At 33.7% G+C, this 12,851-nt stretch overlaps 1 protein-coding gene and 1 pseudogene across 1 annotated transcript; both read right to left on the bottom strand.

Annotated features, from left to right (window-relative positions):
- Positions 1 to 8,315: 8,315 nt before the first annotated feature.
- Positions 8,316 to 9,553, bottom strand: LOC110409369 (sulfate/thiosulfate import ATP-binding protein, putative (DUF506)). Its single transcript, XM_021418688.2, has one exon. It carries the CDS (start codon positions 9,317 to 9,319, stop codon positions 8,432 to 8,434), a length of 888 nt encoding a protein of 295 aa, XP_021274363.1. The 5' UTR covers positions 9,320 to 9,553; the 3' UTR covers positions 8,316 to 8,431.
- Positions 9,554 to 10,755: 1,202 nt separating this feature from the next.
- The window catches only part of LOC110429389 (uncharacterized), a 9,834-nt pseudogene continuing 7,738 nt past the window's right edge, over positions 10,756 to 12,851 (bottom strand).

Below are 12,851 nucleotides of genomic sequence, written 5' to 3' on the forward strand. Positions count from 1 at the left end.
TGAGAACAAAAATGCAATTTTCTAACTTTCATTGCCCATTGATATTGTTGAAAACAAAATTCCAATGTCATTCTTTTGTTTTAAATTCCCAGATGAAGATCACAAGAAATGAAAGTGTGCCTTTAGCAATAAAGGCAGTGTAGCCTAATTGAAGTCCGACACCATTCTTTTTTTTTTTTCTACCAACTAGATGTAAAACTCCATTAGAAAGTTCGAAGCTTCATTCTCCTGTAAAGCAACAATTATTGCATACAGAATAAAGTTTTGTAGTTGGTACCCCAACTTTGTATCCACTAACTAAAACCAACCCCAAAGTCACCACTTTTGTTTTCCTATAAAACCAAACTTAGAAACTTGAAAAAATAAAAATAAAAATAGAAGAAACGAAGGGGCATTGCTTTAACCTTTGTTTGAAAACAAACATCATTAGTCGATTCAACAAAAACCCATTTCTCAAAATAAGATTTTAACACTATTCATTTGATTATTTTGCATTTTTTCCTTGACAAAACTATTATGAAGAAAATTAGAGGTTTCAAGCTTGGAAAAATGCTAGTGAAGGTTTTCAAATGGATAATCTAACCTAGAAAAAGAAACCATAGGAATAGTTTCATAAATCCTCCAACTTGATGCTATAATCCCTTGTCCAAAATCTGTTATTGTGAGGTTTCTGCAATGTGGAACCAAGGGGCTATATAATTCGAATGTGGATTCAGGTTACATCCAATAGAGTGAAGTGGGAGTGAAGCGGGTTGGCGTACTAAAAGGGCATCTTGCTGTGTACGTTGACGATTCATAAAGTGAATCTTCACATGAGAGTAAAGCTTCCAGCTTTTTATGGAGTTTTACATCTAGTTGGGAGAAAAAAATAGAATGCTTAAAAGATCATGCACTAACCAATGAGTCAAATGATTGGATGCGTAATAATATTCAAGACTTAGTTTGATGCTTTTTGATGTTTTGATTTTTTTTTTTGTTTTAAATCTCTAGGCAATCATTTTAAACGTGTGGATGGACAAAAAGAAAAAATCTCAATTTTTAGTCAGTAGGTTTTAGGCTAAATTTCCAAATAAACCCTCGAATTATATTAAAAAGGTCAATTTAGCTTTTATTTTTTATTATGTTCAAATAAACCATTGAACTTTTATTTGAAGTCAAATAAGTCCCTTTCACTAACTGTTGATTAATTTTCATTAGTCAATAGTACAATCAACAACTTTTGATACCATGCTATTTGGCACATGGCATGTTGACGTGCTATTTTGACGACGTTAATGCCATGTGGCAAATGACATACCATAAAAAATTATTGACTCAGAATTGGGTTTTTTTTTTCATTCCAAATGTCCAAAAATTATTAGTTAGAAATTTGAAACAAAAAAATAAAAAAAAACTAATTGTTTCAAACTGATTACTATTGTTTCTTAACTAATTACCATTTTCTTAATTTAAGTCATCATTCATGATGGAAAAAATCTAATCCAACTTTTCCAATTTGATTGAAGCCATTGTTGTTTGATTGAAAGTTGGTGTAAAGAAATTCGAGAATAACCAGAAACATTTTTGAGAAGAGGAAGAGTAAAGGTAGAATACATAACGTTTATAATATTAAAACTAGCAAAGACACAAATGTTGTTTCACAATAAAAGAAAGTCAAATCCTTCTCTTCTCTTCCTTAGAATTTGCAAGAAAAATCTGATGGCCTTTTCATCTCTAAAATCTATAAAAGAAAGTCAAATCCTTCTCTTTTTTTTCTTAGAATCTATAAGGGAAATCCAATGTTCTTCTCTTTCTTAAAATTTGTAAAAGAAATTTAATGGCGTTGAATTTTATTTACTAATAATAATAGATTCTCTCTTCACATATTTCATAGTTTTTAAAAATTCAAGACTACCCAAAGAATGATTTTTAAAAAAAAGAATAGAAATTTACAAACAGGGAGAGGACATTTTGACTCTAAGGTATGTTGGGTTTAAGGAAGTTAAAGAAAATGAAGGGTTTTTTGTTAGAAAGGATGGCTTCAATTAGGAAGATGGTAATCAACTAAGAAATGATGGTAATTAGTTTGGAGCAATTAGTCTTTTTTTTAAAATTTTTTATTTTAAATCCCTAAATAATAATTTTTGGACATTTATATAAGTTAAAAAGAAAAAACCTAATTCCTAATCAATAATTTTTTATGGCATGTCTTCTATCACGTGGCATTGACATCATCAAGATGACACATCAACATGCCATGTGGGAGATGACTTGGCGTTGACTAACTTTCATTAGTTAATGGCTAGTGTGATAAGCTTATTTGACTTAAAATAAAAATTTAGGGGTTTATTTAAATGTAATAAAAAGATAGGGGTAAAATTAACTTTTTTGGTATTTTTTGGGGACTTATTTACGTGTCTAGTCTAAGTTTTATTGTCATGTGCTAATGACATCAGTAAAATGAATTGCCAACGTACCACGTGATAGATGATGTGGCAATAAAATGCCAACTATACTATCGACTAATGGAAGCTAGTTAACAGTTAGTGAAAGTGACTTATTTGATCCGAAATAAAAGTTTAACAGCTTCATTGAAAGAAAAGTATAAAGACTTAATTGACATTTTTTGGTATAGTTTAAGTGCTTATTTGGTTATTTGGCCTTTCAATTTTGGTATAATACTAAAAAAAGTCTCTAAACTACTTAAGAAAATTCAAATAAGATGTTATTTTTCTATTATGTTCAATCAATCCCTTATATTTTTATTTTAGACTAAATAAGTCCTAATGATTGATGTTTGACTAATTATCGTTAATTAAAATACCAATTGTCATTTTATATCCATATGACTTTAATATAAAATGTAAAACATGACACATGATCATATCATTGTGTCACATCAGCATATCACGTCATCATTTATTATGACGTGTTAGGATACTTCGTTAACACCACATAATATAGAACAATAAGTGACATTTTGAGTAAGTCAACCATTAGTCTTAAAGGCTTATTTGGTTAAAAATAAAAATACAAGGACTTGTTTAGCTTAAAATAAAAGTACAAGGATTTGATTAAATGCAATAAAAGAATAAAGACTTATTTGAATTTTCCTAAATAGTTTATGAGCTTTTTAAGTATTACGCATTCAATTTTTAATTCCTTCATTTTCTTGGATTTCAACTTTATTATACATCTATTCATTTCTTACTATTTGTTTAGTAATTTATACTCTTTATGTATACTACATCTTTTTTTGTAATTTTGATAGCTTCTAAGCCTAATTCTTGTATTGTTAGTATTTTATTTTTTTTGGAATTTGTTTAGTAATCTTTTATTGATGATGGTTATTATGTTTATTGTTGTAAAATTTTTTGTTTTCGTTATTTTTGTTTTTGGCCCTTAAAGAAACTACAAAAATAAAAATTTCTACAAAAAAGTAAAATGGACACCTAATTGAAATAGTACCAAAAGAAAATTACTTTTATCTATAGTTATAGATGCACCTTATTTCTATAATTTAGTACTTTTTACCTATAATGAAATCATGTGTATTGGCATAATACTATTAAAAACAAGGATTGTAAAGTTACATTGTTGTGTACTAATTGAAATATTACCATTTTTTTCTTACATAAACCTATCTCTGAAAAATTTTACTTTAATTTTATCTTGTTTCATAGGATTATATTGTTGAGAAAAAGGTATGCAATCATATTACACTACACAGTGCAAAATTTAAAACCTTTCTCTTAGGTAGAATCAAAATTTGGATATTTATAATAAACTAATCTTGATTAGAAGATAAAAGACATAATGCCTTAAAGTCTTGGAGTTGAAATCACAAGATTCTAGCACAATTTAATCCTCTCACACCAAGTTAGGTTATGGCAAACCATAAGCTATCCAAGTGTTTACCCTCCAAAGTTGATCCATATAGATGGAAATTGCGAATTCCATTAAAGAATGGGGTTGCTTATGCTTGCAGTGCCTAGGGTTAGCTAGGGAAGAGGCAAAAGAAGTGAAAACACAACCAAGAACTTTAAAGCATCAATCGGCTATAAAGGTACCAAGTCTCTTAGAAAGGTGTCATCCACATGGTTTCAAACAACAATTAATCAAATCCTAATCAATGGACAATAATACTTGATTCTCACTTAAGAAAAAAGGGCTCGCACAGCTACAAGGATACCTTAAGGCCTCAGAGTTGAAATCACAAGGTTTTAGCATAACTTAATCCTCTTGCACCAAGCTGGGTTGTGGCAAACCATAAGCTATCCAAGTGTTCAATCTCTGATTATGAACCATATGAATGACAACTGTGAATAACTCCATTAGAGAATGGGGTAGCTTATGTTTATAGTGCCAAGTGCTAACTAGGGAAAAAGGAAATCCATACTTTCTTTTCACCAAAAGAAACCAAAACAGAACTAAGAACTTCAAAGCATCAATCGGCCATAAAGAAACCAAGTCTCCGAGCAAGGTGTGATCCACATGGTTTCAAAGAATTATATTCAAAATCTCAATAAATGGAATAATATGTTAGTCGTACTCAAGAAAAGAAAGCTTTAATTGGGTAAGGGTGAATATTAACATGTCACATGGCTATAGGGATAGCTAGGCTCATTTTCTTGGATTGGGACTCCTTCCAATTTTCCTCACAAGTCTCATAGGGTTTTATGGATGATTTGTAACAATTTAGTAGTGTTGGTTGTACCCTTCAAAGTGTAGCATAAGCCTCATATTTATAGGCAATTAATTTATTATAGATCTTATAGGATTATGCATAACATTTATGTTAATTGCATAATTACCTCTATTCAATTAAGTCCCTAAAGTTCATAACTTCATTTGGTTCTTTAATGTGTGTGATCCATTAGGTTTTTAACAAATTGACAATAAATATTAATTATAATCCAAGCCAAACTAAGATTAAATGCATCAAATTTCTCTGCATTCATCGTCAATTCTAATTGATTAGTTAATATTTATAAGTCAAGATTGGCATCTAGCAATGTATTGTAACTATCCAAATATTAAGTAAAGTCATAGTGATTTGCTCAACCTTTTAATACACAGTCTTGTCATGCAATTAATATATTGCTTCATCATCTAATATCCCGACAAGATTTAAAACATGATGCAACGTATCAAGTTACAATGTGATATTCCCTTTTATTCACTTAAAGTGATGACTCCCTTATTGATCATTGACTTTCCTTCATATGTCTCATGCTATATACAAAATTTATCCATTTTTTAGCATCTTTGGCTAGGATCACTGATACAATATCAAAGTATAGCATTGCACATATAAGGTAATCATATGATCTAAAGTCTAAGGATCACTTACACAACAATGACATGAGAATTTATTCTATATAGGCTCGAGTGACATATCAAATGGAATTCTCACAGCGGGTCATGTTCAGTGAATTTGTTATTGTAACAAGGATTTACATTTTAGTTAAAGTATCCCCATACTTCCATCCATGAGATCAATTGCCCACTTCCTAAGTGAGAAACATAACCATGTGTCGATCTTTATTTCTTATCAATATCCATGTTTCTTGATAAAACTTTCGACTAGAACTAATTTAGGAATAATGCTTTGATGCAATAAGATTCTCATAATTATAACTCTTTATAATACTTTTTGCAAAACCTGTAATATTTTGTGGACTTTACTTCTATCAAATAGACGTACATAAGGATTTAAAATATGAAGACTACCTTTTATAAATAATAAATGCTTAACTACAATAAGTATCTTTAAACAACCAATTCAATTGACTTGAACCATGTACTAACACGATCAGATATATCATATATGAAGAAAATGACGTGAATTAAATATAAATATTTTAATTCTGCACACAACACATATTTTAAAGATAATTTAATCTTACGTATCAAATATTTTGTGCTATTTGAGATTAACTTAAATTGTAAGCATGTCTCAAACACTTTATGCCATTTGAGTTTAAATCAATTGTAAGCATGGTAATGAGATTGAGGTAGAAATTGTAGATTAAATAAGTAATACTCTTTTGTAGCCAAAATAATATGAGTAAATTAAACATGTGACTCTTAAAAGTTTGATTGCATACTATTTTAACCTTGTAGGTTGAAAAGTCATTTAGTGTTCCTTATATTTTTAACATTATAACATAAAGATCATTCCATCAATATTTCATTAGTTTTAGGGTTAAGTATCACTTAGCGACAAGTGTTAGATGATGTGTTCAAAATTGATTTGTTAGAAATTATTGATTTAATTTAATTTTTAAATCAAATATATTAATAAAAAATAGATAATGAGTTTAATATTCTATTTTAAATAAATTTTATAAAAAAACTTCTCACATTTTTTCTCTTTTCTTCATTTGGTTTTGTTGGCACGGTCGAATTCCACTCTTCTAGTGCGATGCTAGTAGCTGGAGCTAAGTGTCATGGGTCCAAACTTAAGTCCAACCTCGTGCAGCCTTAAACGAGTTTAAGCAAACCTATAAATCACGGATCTACTTTCTCAACCGAAAAGACATGCTTAATAAGTAGTGGAAGACACATGTTTATATACTTGAGACTTACTTTATTTCCTATAGATATGGGATCCGTGATATTCTTCCTTACCCAATTGTGCAATATTCTCGTTACACTAGCTCTTTACCTGTAGAGAAAAGAGATTTTTACACCAGTACAGGTTTACCTCGATCTTTGTATCTCTTATGGGACCCACATCAGTGAAGATTCAAATATGCTTTGATACCGAATGTCATGAGCCAAAACTTAAACATAACCTCGTGTAACCCGAAACTCTAAAAATAGAGCTTAAGTAAGCTTATAAATTAAAAGTTCACATTCCTAACTCAAAAGATATGTCTGATAAGTGATGAAAAATTAATATTTATATACTTAAAACTCACTTTATTTTTTATTAATGTGAGATCTTTGACATAAAGCGTATCCTTACTTTATTGGATACGACATGAGGAGCTAGATTAAGCCCCTTTGATTTGGTGTGAGAGCCTGGAGTGGCCCTTGAAATGCCGATCCGTTGTCTTGAGGGGCATTTTGCCCTTGTATTTAGGCTAGATTAGTGATGAAGTACCAAATTAAGTCCCTTTTACCGCCCAATCTTTGCACTTTCCCCATTTTCTCTTTCTAGAACTCTTTTTTTACCCAAAACTAGTTTAACATGTCATAAATATCCTTGCAACAAACTCACAAACAATAGAAATTATCCAAAACAATTTGACAATTGCCATGTCCTAAACAAAATTGGTTTTTTTTTTCGTTTAAGCATTATTTATACACATCATTTGATACACCAAGGAACAGGTATCGTTAGTTGGTACTTGACTACATGATTAACGAAAATAATGACACAAAACTTATTTCATTAAAACATCCAAAGCACAAAGTCAAATAATAAGTGATTTTTCAAAATGCAAGGGCGGATATACAATCCCAACTTTGAAGATAATGGGCGTAATTTACTCAAAAAAGTGGTAATGAATTAGTAAATAAGTTTCCGAGCTGGAGGATGGAGTCTAGTCACATTCATATCCATAGTCCACAGATTTAAGATTTAAGCGTTGTGGAACAAAGAGTCGGAAATTAGTTTGAAGATGGCGAAAGGAGTATGCCATTGGCACCTAAAAAGTTTAAAACCAAGAAACAGGAAAAAGCAAATTTCATGCCAATTCCGAAAGTAGCAGAACTGGCCACCCACTTCACCATTGGGCCACTTCATCTCCCTCCCTAAGTGCCCTCACCTCCCTTATCTTGTCTCCTCAGTCCTGATCTACTTTTAAAAGCCGAAAACAAATAAAATATCTTATCCATTTCACCATCTTTCCATCTCACTGCTGTCCCCTCATTGTTTTGCTCTTTCAAAAAAACTCCGATATTTGCCCAAATCTCCTGCTTTCACCCTTCCACTTGTCCACTGTATACACGCCAGTGCCACCCTGTGATATCTTCTCTCATCAACCTTGCTTGACCGCATACAAAAACCAACACCCTCCGCAATCCTCATCGTTTCCTAATCGCGACGTCGCATCGACACTGACCCTGCCACGTCACCCTCATCGCGTTCTACACTAATGAACTTCCCGACACGTGGAATTTTATTCAGCGGACGCTAATGTCCATGCTAAATTGGAAGGACAATTCTCGCATTTATTGATTCTCAGGTCACGTGGTAAACACGTGATCAAATTGGCAATTCTACGTTACGTGCGGTCGCCTTGTACGCAATGTGTGTTGGCCGCGTTACACTACTTTTTTAAATAGTTATCTCTTTACGAGACACAAAAAATAAAATAAAAGGATAAACTAAAAAAATTGTAATTATTGGAGTAATTATTAAAGATTACAAATATTCCACGCTTTTTTTATTATATTATTATTATAATTTTGAAAATTATTTATCTCGTTTATCAAATTATCATCTCGTACGGACAAACAAACGGCCGTTGACGGCGTCGTCGAACCCAACGTAACGGCATTTGACAACGTTCGCGGGACGGATCATTGCGGGGGTCAGCGAGCTAAAGCTCGCTGACATTTGGTTCGTCGTGCGACGGTACGGACCGAACCATTTGTTTTGCATGTAACGGTTTTTCCTCCAAGGAGGGAGAGATAATTCTTTGCTCTTCAACGATCTTTTTGCCGAATCGCTCATGACCTTGACGATCTTTTTCAATTCCTCGTGCTTCCCTACGAAAACCCTGGGCAAATACTGCAAAAGTCTCGAGTACTCGCTCGTCGGCCTGGCGATCTCGAACTCGGAGGCAAAATCGAGGTCAATGAAGTACCGGTTTTGCCACGTGGATGATACCGATTGCAGCACGTCGATGAACTCGTAGTTTCCGGCAGTTAGGCCTCCTGAGGAACTCCATTTGGTCTTGCAGATCGCCGCATTGTGGCCTATCTCGCGAAGATAAGCCATTATTTTACGCCGGAAAGTACTTGTATCCGTTTTGAAAAAAGAAAACATTTCCATTGCTTTTAAAACGTGAGCCATGAGCAGATTCCTGTAAGAGTCCGCGTTGTCGAAAGCGGATGACTTGATGATGATCTCGATCAACACAGTAGTATCAAGGTTTGAATCGACTCGGTCGGGGTCAGAGTTGTAACCAGTTTGCTCAGCAGCCTCTTTGTCGTCTTCCAGGAAACTATGAACGAGTTCCGAGAGGCAAGGAGAGTCATCTTCGGCTGCGGTAGCAGAGTGTTCGCTTCCGCTGCTGATATAACTGACGCCGACGAGTCGAGCCTTGACTCTGTCATCGAGCGGGTCAGTAACTCGTTTTATTCTTCGAACAAAAGCAGCCATTAAATGTTTCTAAATGGCGTCGTTTTTTGTCTTTTGACGTGTATCGGGTTTGGTGTTTCAAGAGATTTTGTTCGGATTAGTTTGAGCTATATAGAGAGATGGGGGAGGGGGGAAAAACAAAGGAATATCTGAGGAGCTGAAAAAAGAAACCGGTCGTATTTATTTATTTTATTCAAAAAGAAAATAATATTTTGGGGGAATTTACCGTCGAATATTCCAATCAAGTGTTTGCATCAGTAGTGCTCTTGATCTTCTAGGGGTTTAATTAAAAAAGGCTGACACTTGAGGAGACGAAAGGATATACCTATACCCGATTTATATCCGGTTTACGGTTGCACACGTGGCGGCATATCCAACGGTACCTAAGGGTTTATTCGGGTTACATCAAGTGATGACGTGGACGGATGTGATTTGAGTTGCTATGGTTTGTTTATTGTTTATTTGTTTCATTTATTGGGGTAGGTTGCTTGGGATGAGGTGACACGTAGGCGTAGATGAAGGAATGATCACAGGACAAGAAAGGTGGGGAATGGGGCCTTGGTGAAGACTTGGAAGGCTTAGGTTGCCTCTTCATGAAAGGGGAGGTTGAGACTGAAAGGTCCTTTTGCTGTTTCTCTTGGATAATGATTCACAACTTGATATTGACCGTCTAGGCCCTATAGATGTTAGATGGGTCACGCTGTTTTCAGGCTTTGATTTGACAAACACCCGGATTTATTAGTAATAATAAATTATAATGTTGCACTCCTGTTCAAGATATGAAATAAAAAAAACAAAGGATCTGGATGTCACATGCTGCGTAATAAGATTTGTAGGCTCAGTCAAGCCTAGACCGTGTGCTAACAAATTTCATTTCCATGGTTGTAATTATCCATGCTGACACATCAAGACGGCAATCCTTTCATTATCATCAGCACTAATAACCACTTAGATAATTTACCCTGGAAAGAGTTTAGTTTATCTGCGTTTCTCTGTAGCCTTGCCTCTGACCTCGATTCTAATGGACGCGATTGACAACACCGTTTACCCTATTAATCGAGCTGAAGCACTTGCGAGAATTTCCGATAGAATACCGAGCCAGCGCATTGATAAGGAAGTTGCCTGACTGCTACGCTTAGTAGTTTGTTTTTCCTGATGACAGTGTCGGCTTTTCTTGCTTTATCTTTTAACAGTTTATGACACTTGTATGCGTATGCCGTATGCATGCCAGATCAGAGAAGATGTTGGATGCAGGCAACCACACAAGTAGAAAAAGAAGAGGGAATCTAAAAATGGCTCTAAAACAAACCACGAAAAATGAATGAATCAGCTGAGCCCCTGTCTAAATGAGAGCATAATGTGAAGAAAGCTACTGCTGAAGAAAGTCAAAATCTCATAATTATAATTAAAAAAATTTATCTACAAGCATTAGTGTCCATAAGCTTTTCCGTGTTCTCTCAAAGCAGGAAATTGATGATGCTCATAGGCAAAGCTAGGACTAGGAGGGTGTGGATCAAGAGAAGCCCAGTAGCACGTCCATGCCAGGCTGGCCTCTCATCAACGAACCGTCCATTGAGCCCCTCCTCACCACCTTTACTAGAACTAGAAGGCCTCTGCCAACTGCCTGGGCCATGAGGCCTCCTTCCTTCATGCCTGCCATTTTGTCTCACACCATTACCCTAGCTACTGGGCCTCTCCACGTCACGCCTGCCATAAGGCCTGTCACCCTTCCGCCTGTGCCGGAAATAAGGAGTCTTACCCTCTGCTAGTTTTAAGAATTCATTAATGCTTAATGTCTGCAAGGCACAGTTGCAGATCAGCCATTTTTTGGAATTTTCTGTTTGATATAAAACTGATAAAGAAAGCCAGGTGGCTTATGCATTACCTTATGAACTTTCTCTTCCTTAATATTATCTTTCTTCTGAAGCTTTTCAGTTTTCTGGAAACAGTATTGACTACCAACATGTAGTCAATTAAATATATATATATATATATTCAATTTAAAATGAACTAAAATTACAAACTCCTTTACTCACAAGCTGGCAGTCGTCCTTTTTTTTTTCCCCAATAAGTTGCACGGACTCGAGATCCTCGTCTTCAACTTTCCTCTGCTCGGGCCTTTTGGAAGCTTCTAAAGTGTTCCTATCTTTAAGCTTCTTCTTTTCATATTCTTCAAGAGTCATTAACCCCAAAATCAAAAGAAATGCGACAATAAGTAAATTTATTAAGACGAATTGCTTTTAATCTGAACAATCCTCAATACCTGTAGCAGTACGTTTTCCTCCTCCCCGTCCTCTTTATCACCTTTCTTCTCAACATTATCTTGAGTTATTGTCCTCTTGTTCTTCTTCCAGATTTAACACGACCATCTCCTTCAATGGACTTCTTTTCTGAGCGAGCATCTTCTTGTCCCTCAGTAGTCACATGAAGATTCCTATACGTTTAGATAACAAACAAAAGTTACCCAAGAAAAAAAAAAACAGTAGTTACCCAAGAAAATATGGCTGCAGGGAAATGACATATGCATAGCTGAGGTTCCCATGAACTAAATGAGTTTAGACTGGTAAATATATTCACATGCATATATATATATATATATATATATATATACACTCATATACATAATAACAAATAATAGTAGAAATTAGAAACTAAAATAAATAAATATAAATAAATATCAACTATTATTTAATAACAATGTATATTTTTTTGCTGTAAATAAACCCACCAAATCAAAATTCAATAAGAATAACAACACTAACCTCCAGCCATAGCAAATGTTCAGCTTCTTCCTTCGCAAGCTCACCTTTAGAGTTATCTAGTTTATTTCTGATGAGTTCTTCCAACTTAAATAGTAATTTTTCAGTGATGGTAATACGGTAGTTGTATTCTAAGAAGTTGCCTTGAGTTAAGGATTTTATTTTATAAGCAGAATCTCTCCCATCAAGGAGATACTACTATCTCAAAATTAGAGAATTCAAAAGATAATGGGTAATTATCATAATCTCATTCAAATAATGGGTAGTTATCACAATCTCATTAAAACTATATCACTTATCATGAAACTAAAAGTTAGGACCATTAAAGATAATGTGATTTTTAATTTTAAAATTAAAAAATTCTAACATTCTCCCACTTGGTCCAAACTTTTATAACACAATTATTTCCGTAACATAATAAGCTTATTCCTTATATGCTTAAATAGAAAAATAGAATTACATGAATCATGGCGGGAAGTCATTTTATAAATAAGTATTACCTTCCATGTGTTACAATGTAATTTTTCCTTTTTCTGAATAAACTTCATAACATTACTTTATGATAAACTTCAAATGTTTATTCTAGGTCCTTAAACATTTGTTGTTCTTAAATATAAATGTATATTATCATAAATGAGACAACAAACAAAAAACAAAGTTTCATTACAGAGAAAAATATACTAGAATCTCAACTCAAATAGTAAGTGACAAATCAAAAATTAATCCCATTTTCGCTACATGATCCCCAAACATTTTTGGTGGCGTGCATTTCATCAAAGGATCTACAATCATTA

The sequence above is a fragment of the Theobroma umbraticum genome, unplaced genomic scaffold (assembly GCF_002168275.2).
Source record: "Theobroma umbraticum cultivar Fairchild unplaced genomic scaffold, ASM216827v3 scaffold_44.0, whole genome shotgun sequence".
In the NCBI taxonomy this organism is placed as follows: domain Eukaryota; kingdom Viridiplantae; phylum Streptophyta; class Magnoliopsida; order Malvales; family Malvaceae; genus Theobroma; species Theobroma umbraticum.